Source organism: Xyrauchen texanus, chromosome 48, assembly GCF_025860055.1.
Source record: "Xyrauchen texanus isolate HMW12.3.18 chromosome 48, RBS_HiC_50CHRs, whole genome shotgun sequence".
Classification (NCBI taxonomy): domain Eukaryota; kingdom Metazoa; phylum Chordata; class Actinopteri; order Cypriniformes; family Catostomidae; genus Xyrauchen; species Xyrauchen texanus.
In genome coordinates this window covers 17509633-17530849 of record NC_068323.1, presented here as the reverse complement: position 1 = coordinate 17530849, position 21217 = coordinate 17509633, and the positions used below count along the sequence as shown (strand labels likewise).

Below are 21217 nucleotides of genomic sequence, written 5' to 3'. Positions count from 1 at the left end.
CTACTGCATGAACTGACTTGACGTAAAAGACTTGAAGCCATACGATAGTTTTGCATGCTGATCAAGCCGAAACTTAAAACTTTATTCATAAAAATTGCTCTACTTCACCATCGCTCATAAAGCAATAGTTCACCCAAAAATTTAAATTCTCATCATTTACTCACCCTCATGTGAATTACTTTATCTACTGAACACAAACAAAGATTTTTAGGTAATTTTAAGGTCCTCAAAATGCAAGTTGAATGGGTGCCAAAAATTTGAAGCTCCAAAATGCTCATAAACACAGCATAGAATTAGTGCATAACATTCCAGTGGTTAAATCCATAGATTTTGAAGCAATATGATAAGTGTGGTTGAGAAACAGTCTAATATTTAAGTCCCTCTTCTTTTGGTTTTGGTGATTTGCATTCTTCGTGTGTATCGCCCCCTACTGGGCAGGAAGGAGAATATATGGAAAGCACAGACATAAATATATCCATTTCTCACCCACACCTGTCATATCGCTTCAGAGGTTATTGATTTAACCACTGGAGTCTTGTGGACTACTATTATGCTGACTTTGTGAAGACCTACAGAGCTGAAATATTCTTAACCTTTCTTCATTTGTTATCTGCAGAAGGAAAGAAAGTCATACACTTCTGGGATGGCATGAGGGTGAGTAAACAATGAAAGAATTTACATTTTTGGGGGAACTACCACTTTAAATCTCATTTGCACTTGCATACTCTAAAATCTGGCTTGTCTAGATGCACATGGTTTGACCATTTCACTTAAGAAGTATTAAAAAGAGCCACTTTCCTCTATGCTAAATATCAAAATGCCCCTCCAAAGATGGCATCTAACCAGCCCTGATGAAAATCCTTGCAACATCGTGGCTTGCATGACATCTTTCTTTTTGCGAAAGGTTTAATTGCTTGTTTAAGCACCCTAAAAGTACTCCACATTTGACTTTCACACTATTTCAGCTCCTACTGTGTTTTATTTCTGCCATCTCCCAAATATTCTCTGGCCACAGTCAATCATTTGGTCCGCAACACTTAATAAAAACTCTCAACAAGACTTCATGTGCACTCCCATACTGTAAACAACATTGCATTTCTTCAATCTCCCTTTTGAACTATCAGTTCTATCTCAGAACTGTTACTTAACTCACACTGATGACGTAATGGTACAGGACATTAAGAATTAGTTGATTATCAAGGAAGGATCTTGTAGATCAACTGATATGGTATGGCCGTGACAACAACAAGCTCAATGGGTTCAGTTCCCAGGAAAGACACGTACTGATAAAAATGTATACCTTGAATGCACTACAAGTCAGTTTGGATAAAAGTGTCTGCCGAATGAATAAATGTGAGGATGTGTTCTTATGCGTTTATCTGTGGATCTACTGTGTAATCGGTGCCGTGAATTCACATCAGAGACTTCCCCTCCTCATTGGTATCTCAATTTCTATCTGTATCTGAAAGTTTAGCAAACCTACTGATTTAATCACAAAAGCACCAGATTGTGAGGAGTAAGATTATTCATCTGCTGTGACACGATTAGATATGATTCAATTGTGGGTGCATGTATGTGTGACAGACGTGTTATGACATACGTGCCAGTCTGTCGCTGGGTTGTCATTGCCATTTGTTTTACAGGGTGAGATTTGAAGGCCCTAAAGTGTCCATCTGTACTACCATTCAAAAGTCTGGATACAATTGACTGAATTTATGCTTCTCATGTTCTTAAAAACATGTACATCTAAACAAATACAAAATTATCCTACTAATTAATTTCTTTACAAAACAAATTATGTAATTAATAGGGCTGTCGATTTAACGCATTAATTCAGTGTGATTAATTTTACAAAACATAACGTGTTAAAAAAATTTACGCAATTAATCGCATGCCCACGGACCATAATAAGGAAGATTCCTTGGAAATGCAAGCTTGCAGTACCACCTGTTTACTTCAGAGGGCAGTAAGTGAAATTTCAGATGAAAATTACAGAATATTCAATTCTTGTGATCAGATTACAGTTATTAACTTACTCTAGGTAATTACTCATAACAAGTTAAGCTCAATTGACAGCATTTGTGGCATAAAGTTGATTACCACAAAAATGTATTTCAACTCGTCCCTCCTTTTCTTTAAAAAAAAAAGCGAAAATCGCGGTTACAGTGAGGCACTTACAATGAAAGTGAAAAGGGCCAAATATTGGAGAGTTTAAAGGCTGAAATGTGAAGCTTATAATTATATAAAAGTATCTAAATTAATTATTCTGTTAAATTGTGTTATTTGAGCAGTAAAGTTCTAAAATGTTTGTGGTAATCAACATTATGCCACAAATGTTGTCGATTGAGCTTAACATGCATTGAACCCGGAATATTCCTTTAAGTGCATTACTTGTGTTACACATATTTCTGAAATAATATAATTTATGTAGAATACATGTAAAATATGAATTCTTATGTGCTTATGTACATCTGTTTGGGTTTCTTTAACAGCTTAAGTGTGTGCGACAATGAACGAGAATTTATAGATATTATTTTGAATTCGATAAGTGGAAAACATTTTTATTTCTGTAAAATGTGTTTTTAGAAGGTAACTTACAAGTAAGGTAATTAGTAATGTGATTACTATTTTTCGACATCATAATCGATAAAGCAATCCGATTACAATTTTAAAAAGGCAATTAGTAATCTATAATCTTGGTAAAGAGTTTGAGTGTCTAAAATATAAGATAATTTTGTTTTGTTTTTCCTTTTTTAATACCAGCGTAACATATAGTTCCACTTGTGTTATTTTACTGGTTTGATAAGTTCACTATTATTTTCAAATGTGGAAAATTGTAATAAGAAAAATTTGTCCAACATAGTTTCATGACAATCATTCGAGATCTTGAGACAAATTATTACGATTTGTCAGGAGACCGGTTTGGTGTGGGCAAACTTTTGACTGGTAGTCACTGCCATTATTACAGCACTGGATATTGTATGGGGAAAGTAATGCTTCCACTTAGATCAGCCTAACCTGCACCTCTCCTCTGTACTGTTGAGGGGGAGAGGGTGAGCAAACAGAGGAATAAAGGGCTAAAAGACAAACAAAACTTTCTTTTAGTCAGTACAGACTGAGCCGAAAGGCAGGAAAAGAGTGAAAACACGTTAAACTGCATGACGGGTATGTTTTTTGTGTATTCTTTAAAGATGAAGCGTGTCATTATTCAATGTTTTAACACTTTCTCTTATCCCAGCTTAATATGCAGAGAGAACAATGTAAGTAAACAAATTGTACGTTGATTTCCCTAAAAAATGTGCTCTCAAAATGTTGCTTTGTTTGTTTGAGTATCCCAACCAGCCTGACAGAGCAACATTGGTTCAACCAATGGCATGAGATGTGGGGCGGGATATCTTTTTGTCCAACCAATGGAAAACATTGGTGACACTGGTGACACAGGTTCAATATACAGTATTTGTGTTAACTCGGGGTTGAAATGAGTGCTCTTTCCCATTTCATTTCAGTAAAATGAGAGTGTGTACACGCCGACGCTCACGGACCTTGCGTGTGTGGTTTTTATTTGTATTCCTGAGTCTGCACTTTCTTTTGGCTTTACTGGTACTGTCCATGTACAATGCTTCCTGTGAGATACATTTATATCCAGACACCCAGACATCCAACAGCCTCTCTGTACAGAATACATCCACTTCAGCAAGCATGGCCGACATGACAGGAAGTGAAATTCAGGAAGAGGAAATGGGAGACGCAGTTACCGACCTTGCCAAACTGGAGGCTCTGTATTCCCACCCGTTGTATAATTTACCCACTCCACCTGTGCCTGATGGTGACTGGCTGCTGAAAGTTCGATCTAAGAGAAAGGATGAAGCCCAGCACAGCTCACAGCAGTGGTGAGAGCATTATGACATCACTGTTATGATATAATTTTAATATATAAATGATTTGGTCACATGTCAACAAAATGACTACCTGCATATTGGTTACACTACCTGACTTTGATTTGGTGAACAAATGTTTTACAAATATTAATACAATTTAAAACAAAATCAGTTATATTTGACTGCTTAATTAATTTTTCAAGAAATAACGATAAAAGATTATTCCAAATATATATGCATTAAAACAATTATTTTCCAAAACATCAGCTTTCAATGAAATGTATTTATTTATGTTGGCAAATAATTTACCCCACACATTTTTTATTTTAACAGTCATAAAATGTTTGTGTACTATATATATATATATATATACACACACACACTGGCAGCCAAAAGTTTGGAATAATGTACAGATATAGCTGTTTCAGATGGAAGTTTTATTCAAAACCAAAGTTGCATTCAACTGATCACAAAATATAGTCAGGACATTACTGATGTAATAAACAGCAGCATCACTATTTGAAAAAAAGTCATTTTTGATCAAATCTAGACAGACCCCATTTCCAGCAGCCATCAGTCCAACAACATATCCTTGAGTAATCATGCTTAATTGCTAATTTGGTACTTGAAAATCACTTGCCATTATATCAAACACAGCTGAAAGCTATTTGGTTTGTTAGATGATGATTAACATTGTCTTTGTGTTTGTTTTTGAGTTGCCACAGTATGCAATAGACTGTCATGTCTTAAGGTCAATATTAGGTCAAAAATGGCAAAAAAGAAACAGTTTTCTCTAGAAACTCATCAGTCAATCATTGTTTTGAGGAATGAAGGCTATGCAATGCTTGATATTGCCAAACAATCTGAAGATTTCATGCAAAGGTGTCCATTACAGTCTTCAAAGACAAAGGACAACTGGCTCTAACAAGGACAGGAAGAGATGTGGAAGACCAGATGTACAACTAAACAAGTGGATAAGTACATCAGAGTCTCTAGTTTGAGAAATAGACGTCTCACATGTCCTCAGCTGACAGCTTCATTGAATTCTACCCACTCAACACCAGTTTCATGTACAACAGTAAAGAGAAAACTCAGGGGTGCAGGTCTTATGGGAAGAAATGCAAAGAAAAGCCACTTTTGAAACAGAAAAACAAAAAGAAAAGGTTAGAGTGGGCAAAGAGACATTGGACAACAGTCATTGGATAAGAGTGTTATAGTATTTTAACCCCATTGAGCTTTTGTGGGATCATCTAGACTGTAAGGTGCCCGAGAAGTGCCCAACATCTATGGCAAGTGCTACAGGAAGTGTGGAGTGAAATGTCACCTGAGCATCTGGACAAACTGACAGCTGGAATGCTAAGGATCAGCAAAGCTGTCATTGCTGCACATGGAGGATTTTTTGATGAGAACTCTTTGAAGTAGTTTAAGAAGTTCTGAGCATTTATTTCAAATTGTAATTTTTCACATTGTTAATGTTCTGACTATACATTGTGAATAAAAGTAACAATTTCTTTCCATAAGAGCAAAATCTGTACATTATTCCAAACTTTTGTCTGCCTGTGTGTGTGTATATATATATATATATATTAAATTACTTTGAATTCAGAAACTGAAAACATCATATTAGAGGTGTATTCAAGTAATTGTTTTGTCTTAATTGAAATTTTACTGTATTTTTTTATACAGTATTATATACCCAGACCAAAAATTAGTGCCACTTTATTGACTCGAAGACGTTTAACATGAAACCGTGTTTGCAACCCATTTTACTTATGAAATAGGAAATATTTCTGAAAAGGGATACTCAGCAAGAAAAAATTAAGGGACGGGACTTGATTTTATATACAAGTACTTGATTGGATCATGAAATGTAGCCATAACATATACTGTATATGAGAATGAAGCCAGGTAGGTGTTGAGGTTTCGAAAAGGGAAGAGAGATTGATGACATCAACCAAAAAGAAAATTAGTTTCAAACAAAGATTGTACTATGACTTTGAGGTTACTACTATGAAGTTTACAAAGATTATGGTGTTATTTTCAAATAACCAGCTCAATAAAGTTACTTTGGACACTTTTAGCTGTGGAATACACCAAAAACATTTGCTTTGGCATGATGGTGCATCCAGACCCATAGGTGTCAGTATAAAGTCCAAGAAACATAAACAAAAAAATTACTTTTTTACCAATCAAGAGTCAAACTTGAGTCAATTTCTTCCCATCTGTGATCATTATTCTCCCCACAGGCAGAGTGCCAATGAGGATGGCTATGATCCTGTCCACTTAAACACCAGCTCTGATTCACATCCACCTTGGCTCCGTTTTCACCTTGGGATATCTCGCTGGCAGATGTATCAGCATAAAGACCCCAACCTGTCAACGCTGACTCATCAACTGGCATCCTACCGAATCGTCAGTGCAGGTAGGTGACCTTATATTTTTGCAAAGCAAGACCTTTGTATGATAGAGAGAGAGAGAGAGAGAGAGAGAGAGAGAGAGAGGAGGAGGGTGGTTACTATTGTACAGTCTCTGAGGTGTTTTGCATAATCATTATGGTGAGCAGCTTTTTCTTTATTATTTTGTAGTGCAGAAATCAGGTGGGACACAGCTGAAGCTGGTGATGACATTTCCTAATTATGGACAGGCTCTCTTTAAACCCAAGAAGTGAGTCCCAAACACGATGTGCCTCTTAAAACAGCAAAGTGTTATATATGTTGTTTATATGTGGATGTATTAATGTAGTTTAAAGGACTGACATAATTGGATTATATTATGGTTCCAAGTGAGACGGGACCTTTTACTTAAATTTCCCCTTCTACAATAGTAAGATCTTCCTATAAAAAAGCATTTAACATCAATATTTATACTGATTCATCCAGATCTATTTAAATGGATAGTTCACTCAAAAGATAAAATTCTCCCATCATTTACTCACTCCCATCCAAGATGTGAATGACTTTCTTCTGCAGAACACAAACGAAGATTTTAGAAGAATATCTTAGCTCTGTAGGTCCATACAATGGAAGTGAATGGGTGCCAGAACTCTGAAGCTTCAACACTCACATAAAGGAAACATCCAGTGTTTAAATCTATGTCTTCAGAAGCAATATAATAGGTGTGGGTGAGAAACAGATGAAAATTATGTCCTTTTTTTATTGCCAATCTCTACTTTCATGTTCACTTTTAAATCTGAAAGTCACACTCGGATGCTGTTTAGTTTCACTTTCACATCTGAAAGTGAAAGTGGAAATGTATTGTAAATGATGGCAGTATATTGATATGAAAATGTCTGTTTCTTACCCACACCTATTATATATATCTTCTGAAGATATGAATTTAAACACTGTCTTATGGACAGTGGCGGAGCCAGAAGTTTTTAAAAGGGGTGGTGTGGGGTGGGGGTTGAGTGGATACAATGACACCCGGGACGGAGAGGTGCAGCGACCTTGGTGTATGCACATGTTAAGTTTGTACATTTGTACGGAGATGATTTTACCTCTAAAGAACTAAATTGTGCCAAGAAATGACAAAAAAAATGACTAAAACAGCAATCGCGAGTGGGGTGGCCAATGGGGTCCATGGTGGCCACAGGCCACCCCTGGCCACCCCCTAGCTCTGCCACAGCTTATGGATTACTTCTATGTTTCCTGTATGTGATTTTTGGAGCTACAAAGGTCCATTCACCATTCACTTGTATGGACCTACAGAGCTGACATATTCTTCTAAAAGTATTAATTTGTGTTCTGGTACACATCTGGGATAGCATGAGTGTGATTACATGATAAGATATATTTAATGTTTGGATGAACTATCCCTTTATGTTTAGAACAAGATGCAACAGAAAGGTAACACTGAAATAGCTCAGATATGTTCAAGCAATTCCAAATAATTCTCATTTGACTGAAGACAGGAACGGCATGAGGAAACCAATGTGAATCTGTATTACTTCTCCGACTTTGAGAGGCACAATGCTGAGATTGCCGCCTTTCACCTGGACAGGTACAGACTGTAGCTCAAATAGCACTTTTTATTATTATTATAGTGATTAACACTTCAAATAAAAACTCAACATTTAAAATCAACACTAAATGATTTGAATCACTTCTGATCTCTTCAACACTAAGCGATTTACATACAGTATTACGTACTGTACTTTGCATCAACACTTTCATCTTAAACACATGCTATTTCTTAAAGTCACATTGTGACTTTAATATGTTTTTCATATGACCTCATTACTTTCATGTTATTTCTGTGAGTGATCATCTTGGAAATAAAAATAGTTATTTTGCATATTTTTTCCCCATCCATTATTTGGTAAATTGTCTTAACTCTTCAAATTCAGATTAGTATACATATATACAGAAAATGCATACTATGTAGTACTGCACAAATTGTAGCATGCTATTTCAAGCCACAATCTTATGTGTAAAGTATCTAATAATTAACACTATTTCTCTCTCTCACACACAATAAGGATATTGGGTTTCAGGAGAATGCCTCCAGTGGTTGGGAGGATCATTAATGCAATTAAAGAGATCAAAGACATCACCACAGATCATAAACTGGTCACCACTTTTTTCAAGTCTCCAGGTTTGTCCCGCATGACTCTGACACCAGCGTACTTCTTTTAAAACATGGTGTTACTTCTTTCTGTTCTACATGTTTTTGTATGCCACTTTGTCTTTGTCTTCCTGCAGTAGGGAATACATGCTTCTATGGCCAATGTTCCTATTACTGTTCCACTGAGCATGCTATCTGTGGGCACCCCCACAAGATAGAGGGGTCTTTGGCTGCCATGCTGCCAGATATATCTTTGGCACCACGCCGCTCCTGGAGGAGTCCCTGGAGACGCTCATACAGCCGGACCAAGCAGGCTGTGTAGGTGGACTGAGTGTTTGTGTTATCTAAGGTCTGGGTTTGTCTATACAGCAATCAATGAAATCAATGATAACTGCAAATATTAGGGCTGTCAATTGATTTCATTTTTTAAATCCAATTAAAAAAATGACATGGTATACAGATTAATTAATCAAATAATCGCATATACCAATATTTTCTGAAAGATGATCCTAAATAAAGGTAATTCAATGCATAATCTTATTATAAAATTATTATACATATAATATATAATATAACAATTCATTTAATTCAAAGACATAACTTTGTGGCAGACGAGTAAAGCATTGAATAAACAATAAAAAAAAATGGCTTTAGAAGTCAATAGTCCTACAGTGCACAGCGATCCATATTACAATCAAGTTCATTAATCTGACCAAGGTAGACTTAAAAGATGTTCTCATGGGAGACGGACAATTTTGGTGGGTCTTACTGAGGTTTCGTCATGTTTCAGCGCTTTTAAGATGCTGTGATTTACATTTACATTTATACATTTGGCAGACGCTTTTATCCAAAGCGACTTACAGTGCACTTATTACAGGGACAATCCCCCCAGAAAAACCTGGAGTTAAGTGCCTTGCTCAAGGACACAATGGTGGTGGCCGTGGGGTTAGAACCAGCAACCTTCTGATTAACAGCCCTGTGCTTTAGGCACTACGCCACCATAAAATCTTGTTGAAACAATGTTAATGTAGGTATAACATAGGATAATGATAGGATGTTGATCTTAGCGGACTACATCTACTACGCAGCTGCTGCAGAGCAAGTACAGAGACTTGTATGCATGTCTGTGTCCCGAAGCAAACCCAGTAGAGAACCACTGCAACCCAAATGTCCAAAGACTACATAGAGTTAAGCTAGGCAACAGAAGTGTCTAAGATACCTCTGTCATAGTAATATTTTACATATTTGTGGAATCCAAAGTAAAACATTGATGATTATGTTTGTGGCAGATGGGAAACTAACTCAGACTACTGTGATGCAGTAAAAACGTCTCCTCCCTATGATCGAGGCACTCGACTGGTGGACCTGATAGACATGAGCATACTGGACTTCCTCATGAGTGAGTCATGGTCATTAAATCAGTTCAGATAAACCAAGGGGCAACAAAATATACCACTGTATTATGTCTTTCTGCTTTAATGACACTCCCTATCTCCCTAAGGTAACATGGATAGGCATCACTATGAAACATTTGAGAAATTTGGCAACGATACATTTCTCATACACTTAGACAATGGAAGAGCGTGAGTATTAAGAATCAATATTTTTTGGATATTTGTTTTATTGGACCATGTGCAACCAATCTGTGTATTGTAGGTTTGGACGTTATTCTAAAGACGAACCCTCCATACTGGCTCCTCTTGTGCAGTGCTGCAGGTAGACCAAACATCAGTTCAAATAAAATTATAAACCATTCCTTTAAGAATTTTGCCCTTGACATTCCCATTTCCTCTCTCTATTTCTCAGGGTCCGCCGTTCCACTTTGCTTCGTTTACGTCTGCTCTCCCTCCCTCCGTATCGGTTGAGTGATGTCATGGGTGCATCATTGTCTCAGGACCCCCTTACAATGGTGGCCCCTCTTCTCACTGAGCTGCACCTCTCGTCTCTAGACCGTCGCCTAGCAACAGTCATTCAAACCATCCAGGACTGTCTACAGCAGCATCAACATCACAGTGATGTCATATATGATGACATCACTGACTACTCTGGATAAGACACAATGGACCAGTCAAATGCTCTTTTTTTTTTAAAAGTGACTTGCTATTTGGTATGGCAATAATCAAAATATATGCCCTGCTGGTATAACCAGGATGTAAACACTCAGAATATTTCCTTCTACAAATACATATACAGTCTGATTGAAAAATTCCCCCACAAATACAAAAAATATGCAGGTTAAGTGAATTGAAGACTATAAATTGCCCCGTATGTGTGTGTGAGTGAGAGTCGACCAGACACTGGGGGTTGCGTCAGGAAGGGATCTGGCATAAGACTTGTGCCAAATCAAATATATATGCAGACTATCACGAAACGGATCCCTCACCTACACAGGAAAAATGCTAGGAAAGAGAGAGAGATATTAGTAGATAGTTGGCCAGTGGCTGTTTTTTCTTGGAACATACTCTACATTCTCTAAAAGTTTTATTTTATAAAACACACATAAGCTCACATTTGAAGAGTTTTTGGTTTCTTCTTCAAATTACCAGCAAAAAAGGAATGTTCAGTTGATTATCACAACTTTAAAATGGACAGCACTTTCACAACCCACTGCAACTTCAAAATCAGATAACTCTAGAACAGCATGTAGGTAGACATGATCTTTGAATTAAACATACATTTTATGAAACATCAAATTTGAATTTAATTTTAAGGCACATTTCAATTTGTTATTGTAATCATGATATATATATATATATATATATATATATATATATATATATATATATACACAGGTGAAACTCGAAAAATTTGAATATCGTGCAAAAGTTCATTAATTTCAGTAATTCAACTTAAAAGGTGAAACTAATATATTATATAGACTCATTACAAGCAAAGTAAGATATTTCAAGCCTTTATTTGATATAATGTTGATGATTATGGCTTACAGCTTATGAAAACCCCAAATTCAGAATCTCAGAAAATTAGAATATTGTGAAAAGGTTCAGTATTGTAGGCTCAAAGTGTCACACTCTAATCAGCTAAACACCTGCAAAGGGTTCCTGAGCCTTTAAATGGTCTCTCAGTCTGGTTCAGTTGAATTCACAATCATGGGGAAGGCTGCTGACCTGACAGTTGTGCAGAAAACCATCATTGACACCCTCCACAAGGAGGGAAAGCCTCAAAAGGTAATTGCAAAAGAAGTTGGATGTTCTCAAAGTGCTGTATCAAAGCACATTAATAGAAAGTTAAGTGGAAGGGAAAAGTGTGGAAGAAAAAGGTGCACAAGCAGCAGGGATGACCGTAGCCTGGAGAGGATTGTCAGGATAAGGCCATTCAAATGTGTGGGGGAGCTTCACAAGGAGTGGACTGAGGCTGGAGTTACTGCATCAAGAGCCACCACACACAGACGGGTCCTGGACATGGGCTTCAAATGTCAAACGTCTTACCTGGGCTAAAGAAAATAAGAACTAGTCTGTTGCTCAGTGGTCCAAAGTCCTCTTTTCTGATGAGAGCAAATTTTGCATCTCATTTGGAAACCAAGGTCCCAGAGTCTGGAGGAAGAATGGAGAGGCACACAATCCAAGATGCTTGAAGTCCAGTGTGAAGTTTCCACAGTCTGTGTTGGTTTGGGGAGCCATGTCATCGGCTGGTGCTGGTCCACTGTGCTTTATTAAGTCCAGAGTCAACGCAGCCGTCTACCGGGACATTTTAGAGCACTTCATGCTTCCTTCAGCAGACAAGCTTTATGGAGATGCTGACTTCATTTTCCAGCAGGACTTGGCACCTGCCCACACTGCCAAAAGTACCAAAACCTGGTTCAATGACCATGGTATTACTGTGCTTGACTGGCCAGCAAACTCGCTTGACCTGAACCCCATAGAGAATCTATGGGGCATTGCCAAGAGAAAGATGAGAGACATGAGACCAAACAATGCAGAAGAGCTGAAGGCCGCTATTGAAGCATCTTGGTCTTCCATAACACCTCAGCAGTGCCACAGGCTGATAGCATCCATGCCACGCCGCATTGAGGCAGTAATTAATGCAAAAGGGGCCCAAACCAAGTACTGAGTACATATGCATGATTATACTTTTCAGAGGGCCGACATTTCTGTATTTAAAATCCTTTTTTTATTGATTTCATGTAATATTCAAATTTTCTGAGATTCTGAATTTGGGGTTTTCATAAGCTGTAAGCCATAATCATCAAAATTATATAAAATAAAGGCTTGAAATATCTTACTTTGCTTGTAATGAGTCTATATAATATATTAGTTTCACCTTTTAAGTTGAATTACTGAAATTAATGAACTTTTGCACGATATTTAATTTTTCGAGTTTCACCTGTATATATAATTTTTATTCTGGACATACAGTGATTTTGTTTTGTGCCTTGTATTATTTATGCCAAGTAAAACATGGATTTGAAGTCCATACTTGTATCACTGACTCTACTGCTACATATTCCTGGTAAGATCATTATTGTGCAATGAATATACATCTATAATCTCATTCAAATGAATTCCAACAAAGATAAATAGTTTGATTAATTTCAGTTGAGTGAAATAAAGTATTGTGTGTTTGTGAAAAAAAAAATGAGTGTGCTCCTCATTGTTGTGAGGTAGTTTAGGACTGAGAGACAGTGGAGGGACGCCCTGTTACACAAGGCAGCCTAGCCTATAGCATCATGTGTATGGTAACATATTAATGTATTTATACATTTGGTTATGATGCTTACAGTACATTGGAGAGCCATTAAAATAATCATTATTGATTTCATCAGTGCTAAAAATAAATATTTAGCCAGGCTACCATCTAGTCAACAGAAAAATGTAAGCTAAGTTGAAAGCTGCACTTTAGAGAAAGTAAAAAGTTACACTACAAGTTACATGCCAAAAGTATCTTGCAACATTTAAGCTACTTAGCATCTAAAAGACTTATTCACATGATATTTATCAAAGCCATGGTACAGTAAAGTATAGTATAGTGCAATGCCGTATACAAGTACAGTACACATTATGGTGCAATATAAAATGTATGTGCATGTAAAATTATAATTTGGTTGTTGATTTTACGTGATAGTTTAGAGTGATTAAAAATTAAAAACATAAAATGTAAAAAAAAAAATCTAAATTCATAACAAAACAATTTTCCCAGAGCATTTCATGCTTGAAGTACATTTAACTTTGTGTTTTTATGAGTCGTGTCAGCCTTTCAAGGAGGTCTGTATTTCTCTGATTGAATGAGCCTGTGCCTCATGATTCATGTTTTCAGAAATCCAGACACCCACAGAATAGACTGCAGCAGTATGGATCACTATAATCACATTGTCTGTGTTTCTGATTCTTGCACTCATTGGAGGCCTGTGCTTTAGGTAGAAATATGTTCAACTACTTGCCCCACCCCGACTAGAAATTAACTTCCATTTTTTTGCGGCCTTTTATAATACAAGTACTCCTTTTGCATGCAAAATTAGTAACAGTGCAGTTACAGAAATACTCAAACCAGCCCATTTGGCACCAACAATCATGCCACGGTCCAAATCACTGAGATCACATTTTTGTCCCATTCTGATGGTAACCATTAACTGAAACTCCTGACCCATATCTGCATGAATTTATACACTGAATTGATGCCACACAATTGGCTGATTATATAATTGCATGGATGATTGTTGGTGCTAGATAGGCTGGTTTGAGTATTTCTGTAACTGCTGATCTCCTGGGATTTTCACATGCAACAATATCTAGTATTTACTCAGAATGGTGCCAAAGCAAAAACAAAAAACATCCAGTGTGCGACAGTTCTCTGGACAGAAATGCCTTGTTGATGAGAGAGGTCAACAGAGAGTGGCCAGACTGGTTCAAACTGACAAAGTCTATGCTAACTCAGATAACCACTCTGTACAATTGTGGTGAGAAGAATATCATCTGAATGCTATTCTGAGATGCGGGTTGGTGCTGTTTTGGCAGCACGAGGGGGACCTACACAATATTAGGCAGGTGCTTTTAATATTGTGGCTGATCAGTGTAGTTACAATTACATACATTGCAATCTTCTTTTGACTTTTTACTGAACATTGTTTTTTTCCCCGCCATCTGGTTCCTCACACAGATGGGCTCCCTGCTTCTATCAATCTGCATCAGTTCAGTATGTACTCCCGCGTTAAATTCTGTAACCATTCACCCCTCTTGTTCATAATAAACTGTCCTAGCGAGTAACACTCTCGCCACGGTGCTGTACTGTACTTCCCTGCCCTGTGCTGCTGTTTATCTGTCTATAAATCCTCACACACTAGAGACCAAAAGTGTACAAGGGATGGATGTTATATTAAGAAAATGTAAGTTAAATTAGTAAAATGCACTTTAAATATGCCCATATTAGAAAATCAGCATATTATAAGGATTTCTGAAGGATCATGTGACACTGAAGACTGCAGTAATGATGCTGAAAATTCAGCTTTGATCACAAATTGCATTTTACAATATATTCAAAATGAAAACTGTTCTTTTAAATTGTAAAAAGAGTTCGCAATAATCATTATTTTTACTGTATTTTGGATCAAATAAATGCAGTCTTGGTGAGCAAAAGAGACTTTTAAACTGTAGTGTAGGTCTAAAATTAAGCAAAGTATTTATATAAAGAAAATGTATAGTCCGATTACTTCTTTTAACTTAAAACTTGATTTTGATCAGTAAGTCTCCTCACATTTATTCTCTTTCTGTCACATTCCTCATTGATAGGCCCAGGGGAGGGGTCTTTGTCTCCTCAGGTGTGAATTGCATCAATATTCATGATAATTCACGCCTCCTCGCATATGACCTTTCTAACATTAAAAATGTCTTACATCAAGTTAAATTACTAAATTGTTTTGTTTGAATGAGTGATCAGGATGGTTTTCACATAATATTGTAGCAAAAACTCTAGGCTACAAGATCCAGTTCTCAAAAGTCTTGTGGAAAAATTTTGAGTATATGTTCTATGGCCTTATTTCAGTGACTTTACATTTTTTTCAAAAAACATGCATAAACATTATTTTCTCAAAAATACAAAAATGTACACATATATTGCTCACATATTATTGTAGCCCAGTTTGTGCTGAATACAGTCTTATCAGACTTTAGCCATTAATATGTTTTTAAGCAACTGAAAAAAGCACAAATGTCAAGGCATGTCAAAACTTCTCCAGGGCCAAAACACCCTCAGACCTCAGAGGGTTAATCCCTTTACAGTGTTGTATTTTAAAACACTTTGATTTGCAGTTTAACATTGTGACCTCTTGCTGAGGACAGGTTAAGTTACATGCACGTCCATGTATAAATTATTGTGAAATAATTTACAAATATAAGTATTAAATGCCCTAAGTGCACAAATTTCCTTTAGATCCAGTATTTTTATTATAATTATTTTTTTCTAATCAGCGGGAGAGAGATAAAGGAAGAGCCGGGAATACCAGAGAGAGAGAGAGACATGCTGCCGTTTTATGTGTGTGCTCATGTCAGTGTGCTCACGATGCCCTGTCTGATTAAAGTTCATTGAATGTGGATCCAGCTCCCTTTTCCTCCTTTCCCAGATGGACAGAGATCTTCCACAGAATCTTCACATTTTTAAATGTAATTATTGCAGCTGTGCTAATGATTTGACAACAAAGCAGTAAATTAACATGAATATGATTTTTCCATCTATAAACAGAAAAAGGAAAATTGCACAACTCTTAGAACATACTGCCAAATTCCAGTCGAGTAGAGAACTCTAATTTCCAGTGTAGCCTATATATAGCCTTTTATATGAACATGGGCTTGGGATTAGTTTCTTAAACCTTTTTTAGTCCACACCATTTACTGCTGCATCCACAGATGCGAGTTAAGAATTTACTATGCAAAGCAGAAGCCATACATCAACACTGTACAAAAGCGCTGCAGACTTCACTGGGCTCTGTCTCATCTTAGATGGAAAGTAGTATTTTTAAAACGTAACTTACATTTTTTTTTAGCCAGTTAGAACATTCAGAGATGCAGTTCAGAAATGTTTTATGGCTGAACGAGACATTAATTCAAAGCTAACTGTAAGAAATTACTTGAAGAACTTCCAGTAGTGTGAACAATGTCGTGTTTATCTGCCGCTGCTCTCTGGGTTCTTTTCAATGTTTTTAAATGCTTTTGTTTTAGTGGCCTTTTGTATGAGCAACCTCAGGAAATTGAGTTTTATACGTCTCTTTTATGGACAATCTTCTGGTCTAATGACTATAAGTTTTGTTTGAAATCAACGCTACATCTCACATCTGACTGTATTACTTAAAACAATGAACACCGCTGTACTCACCGATGGTCTTTGCCAGGACTGCTAAGTGCAGTCTAAAATAGGCTGTTTGATTCCTGGTCCATCGTCGACGTCCAGTGGGCCTGGAGTGCGTGGACTTTGATTTTGAGTTGTATTGGTGGATAGATTGATGATGTTCTGCATTCTGTTGCCCATCGTGGCCTACTGGATTTTTACTGTTTGCCCTCACCAGTTTCAGCGAAGAGCTCCTTGCTTGTTTGCAAGTCCATGCAATAATCTTTCTTCTGATATGGTTTTATTCTACTCATCTCTGGATTTACAGTGTTTGAATTCCTCAGACCGCCTGTCAGACGGAGTATACAACTATTGCGCTGCATTTGGAATTGTGTGTCTCACTCGGTTTGTCCATCGAGGGTCACGCCGACATCCCTGCAGATTACCTGCTGATTACCCTGACAACCACCACAACTGGTCTTCACATCGTTGCCCTCTGACTGGTGAAAGTGATTTGAAGTGGTGTGTCAATTTTGATCATCTCAGTTTGCTGAAATGCACATTTTTTATTTCACCGCTACTAAGATGGCCCTCATTAATGCATGTTCAATATCTTTCTGAATTACTTTTTTATATCACGATCATTTGACTTTTTATTCATGACTGAGTCTTGCCTGAATCCTGGTGAACAAATGGCCCTGGGGGATCTAACACCGCAAGGCTGTGACTTTTTAAATTCCCCACTGACTTCAGGACAAGGAGGTGGCATTGCCACTGTTTTTAAAAAATCTTTTAATGCAGAATTCTCTGTATGGACATATATTCCAGTTTTGATGTCCAATTGTTAAAGACTGACATACTGCTTTCTGTGCACTTCTGTACAGACCTCCTAAATTTAATAAGGACTTCATCCAACAATTTTCGGACTTTCTCTCTGGACTGGTGTCATGCAGTGATAGACACCTGATTCTTGGGGATTATAATATTCATGTATGCTGCATGAAACCGCTGGTAAATAAATTGATCTTCCTCACTTAGTCTTTACATTTTGTATGACATGTCACTGGTCCTACTCACAATATGGTTCATACATTAGATCTGGTGTTATCGTATGGTCTTTCTGTGTCCAACTTAAAGGTCTTAGATATTGGCATTTCTGACCATTATTCAACCATGTTTGAGTCTGTATCTACTTGTCCTCTGCCTACTTTTCTCAGCTCTTACACCACTCACAGTTTATTCACTCATCTACTGATAATCTTTTTTCTGAATTTTATCTAACGCATTTAACAGATGATGTCTTAGCTGGACTCGACACTGAATCATTGGTTGAACCTTTTTTTTAAATCTTGTGGTTTTGCACTTCATAACGTCGTTCCGCTTAAGCCAAGGAGAATTAAGGGTGTTTCACAGACTTGGTTAAATGATGTCACCCGTTCTCTCAGACAAGAGTGTAGAAATTCTGAGCACAAGTGGAAAAGAGACAAGTTTCATGTCTCTTATGATATCTTAAAGGAGTGTTTAACAAACTATCAGAGAGCTGTAAAGGAAGCGAAAGCTAAGTTTTTTTCTACAATAATCTCTGATAATGCAAATTGACCAAAAGTTTTGTTCAAAACAATTGATTCGGTTTTGAACCCAACTAAAAATGCTTTTCTGGATGCCACTGAAGAGAAATATGAAAATTTTTTACACTTCTTTCCTCACAAAATTGAGCAGATTAAAGATGCAGTTGTACCTTCACAATTTGATCAACCACTAATGCCTTCTCCGTCCAGCTCCCTGACTTAATTTCAACCAGTTGCATCAGAACAGTTAGCAGATGTAGTCTCCAATAAAGTGTTATGGTTACAAGCTGGATATTCTTTCTGCGTGCCTTCTTAATATCTTTGAAGCAATTTAGGGCATTCTCAGAAAAACTATTTTTTCTACACTCACTGGGAAATAAAATTGGGAATCATCAGCATAACAGTGATAAGATATGATGTACTTATTAAAAATAGAGCTCAGAGGGAGCATATACAGTGAAAATAACAAGGGACCTAAGATTGACCCTTGAGGGACACCACATGGTAATTGAGCCGAGGTAGAAGAAAAAATACCTATATTCAACGTCCTTTCTTTTAAATAGGAGGAAAACCACTGGAGGGTCATCCCCTGGATGCCAACCATACATTCTAGACAATTGAGGAGAATATTATGGTGGATTGTGTCGAACGTGGCACTGAGATCTAATAAAACTAAGACGACAGGTGAACCTGAATATATGGAGAGTAAAATATAATTAGTGACCTATAACAATACAGATTTTGTGCTGTGCAAGTGTCTGAAACCAGACTGAAATGTATCTAAAATATTAAATGTATTTAGATAGGAGTAGAGCTGCGAATAAACAACTCTCTCCAAAATCTTGGACATAAAAGGCAGTTTGGAGATTGGTCTGTAATTGTTGTGTATTGTAAGATAGGTTCCTCTATGTCTTCCTTACCTGGCCTGGTTGCCCAGCTAGGTCCTCTGTCGTCAAATGTACAAGATCATGTGAGGAGTCTTGGAGTGATTTTAGACTCATTATTACTTTTCAATAAGCAGATCAGTGCTGTTGTCAAGGGTAGCTTTTTCCACCTTAGATCTATTGCTAAAATAAAAAATTTCTTTCCCATAAAGACTTGGAAATTGTGATCCACTCACTTATTTCATCAAGGTTAGACTTTTGCAACTCATTGTACATTGGGCTTCCCCAAACTGTATTATCCCATCTTACCTTTGCTTGTTCAAAACACAGCAGCTAGGCTTTTAACAGGATCAGGAAAGAGGATCACATTTCCCCGGTTTTAGCATCTCTACACTGACTTCTAGTGAAATTCAAGGTTGATTTTAAAATTCAAAAATCTGAATTTTAAAATCAACCTTGAATTTCATCTGATCTTGCGCAACAGTATATCAGTGACCCTCTAAACCCTTACTCCCCCACCAGAGTGCTCAGGTCTTCTGATCAACTTCTATTGAAGGTTCCTCATTGCCGCTATAGATCTAAGGGTGACCGTGCCTTTTCTGTGAAAGGTCCTAAACAATGGAATAACAGAATCCTGGGATGACGAGGTTCTCTCAGTTTCAAAAGATTGGGACTGTGCATAAGTTTTAACATTCTTAGACCCAGGATGATAGAGATGGTGAAATCAAATCTGCCGAAAAAAAAGTTCCCAGTGAGCCTGTCTGGAATAGAGACGTTTTGCAGAATGGATGTATTCAAGGTTCTAGCGATCGGTACAAACCATGAAAAGAACGCCTGAAACATCCAACCAATGATGCCATTCACCAAACATCAACCTGACAGCCAGCAATTCCCTGTTCCCGATGTCGTAGTTCTGTTCCGCTGGGGTAAGTCGATGGGAAAAAAGCACAGGGATGCAGTTTCTTGTTCAATGGAGAGCTCCCCTAGTCCTACCTCTGACGCGTCAACCCCTACTCATACCTCTGATGGGTCAAGATTAACAACAATTGGGGCTAAAAAAAAGCAGTTCTTTAACATTTAGAATGCAGACTGAGCCTGAGCCTGCGAGGACCAACAGAAACGTGTTTTGGTGGAGGTAAGACTTGTCAGAGGAGCAGCGACCTGACTGAAATTCCAAATTAACCTATGGTAGAAATTGACAAACCCCAGAAACCACTGGACTGCCTTACAGGAATCCGGTGTATGCCAAACAGCAACTGCTGTGACACCCGCTTTGTTGAGGAAGACACAAACCAATTGACCATGTCACAAAGCACATCATTAACGAGTGCCTGGAAGACAGCCGGTGTGTTGGAGAGGCTGAAGGGCATGATCAAATATTGAAAATATCCTGACGGTGTGTTAAAGGCCATCTTCCATTCATCCCCATCCATGATCCAGACAAGGTGATAAACATTATGAAGCTCCCAGCAAGAGTTCCCAGCAGGGGACTGCAGATGTAAAATAGCCTATGGCTAACTCTGGTACAATGCATCAAATGGCAACATTTATGTTTGAAATTGTACATGGTCCCTAATAAATAAATAAAAAAAAAAAATAAAAAAAAAAGTTTGATGGCTGAAGACATCAACTGCATAGGATAGCAATTCTTTATCATGATGTCATTCCGCCCCCGATAATCTATGCAGGGATGCAAAGAGCCGTCATTCTTCCCCACAAAGAAGAACCCTGGCCCAGCTGTAGAAGAGGGACGAATTATGCCGCCTGCTAGAGAATTACCACTATACTTGTCCATGGCCTCCCACTTAGGAGCAGAGAGTGAGTACAGATGACCCCAAGGTGGAGAAGTGCCAGGAAGGAGATCGATCACACAGTCATACAGGTGGTGAGGAGGAAAAGTAGCAGCTTGGAACCTACTGAACACTGCCTACAAGTCGTGGTAGACCTCGGGTATGGTGGTCAGATCCATCGGATACTCCTGTAACACAGAACAACACGAGACTAGGGAGAGAGCAGAAACAAGATAGACAGAAAGAATTCCACAATAACACAG

At 37.6% G+C, this 21217-nt stretch overlaps 1 protein-coding gene across 1 annotated transcript; it reads left to right on the top strand.

Annotated features, from left to right (window-relative positions):
* The first annotated feature begins 3242 nt into the window (after positions 1–3242).
* On the top strand, positions 3243–11145 carry fam20cl (family with sequence similarity 20 member C, like). The gene is made up of 10 exons (XM_052122253.1): positions 3243–3890; positions 6125–6300; positions 6464–6542; positions 7785–7877; positions 8356–8471; positions 8579–8759; positions 9731–9840; positions 9943–10024; positions 10098–10157; positions 10248–11145. The coding sequence occupies exons 1-10, from the start codon at positions 3511–3513 to the stop codon at positions 10492–10494; spliced, it is 1524 nt and encodes a 507-aa protein (XP_051978213.1). The 5' UTR covers positions 3243–3510; the 3' UTR covers positions 10495–11145.
* The last annotated feature ends 10072 nt before the right edge of the window (positions 11146–21217 follow it).

Bases quoted from the DNA above. Each gene is read 5' to 3' on its own strand.
- fam20cl (XM_052122253.1), top strand. From the start codon at position 3,511: ATGAGAGTGTGTACACGCCGACGCTCACGGACCTTGCGTGTGTGGTTT. The intron at 3,891-6,124 runs GTGAGAGCATTA...TTCTCCCCACAG, and splicing joins CAGCACAGCTCACAGCAGTG to GCAGAGTGCCAATGAGGATG. The intron at 9,841-9,942 runs GTGAGTCATGGT...TATCTCCCTAAG, and splicing joins CATACTGGACTTCCTCATGA to GTAACATGGATAGGCATCAC.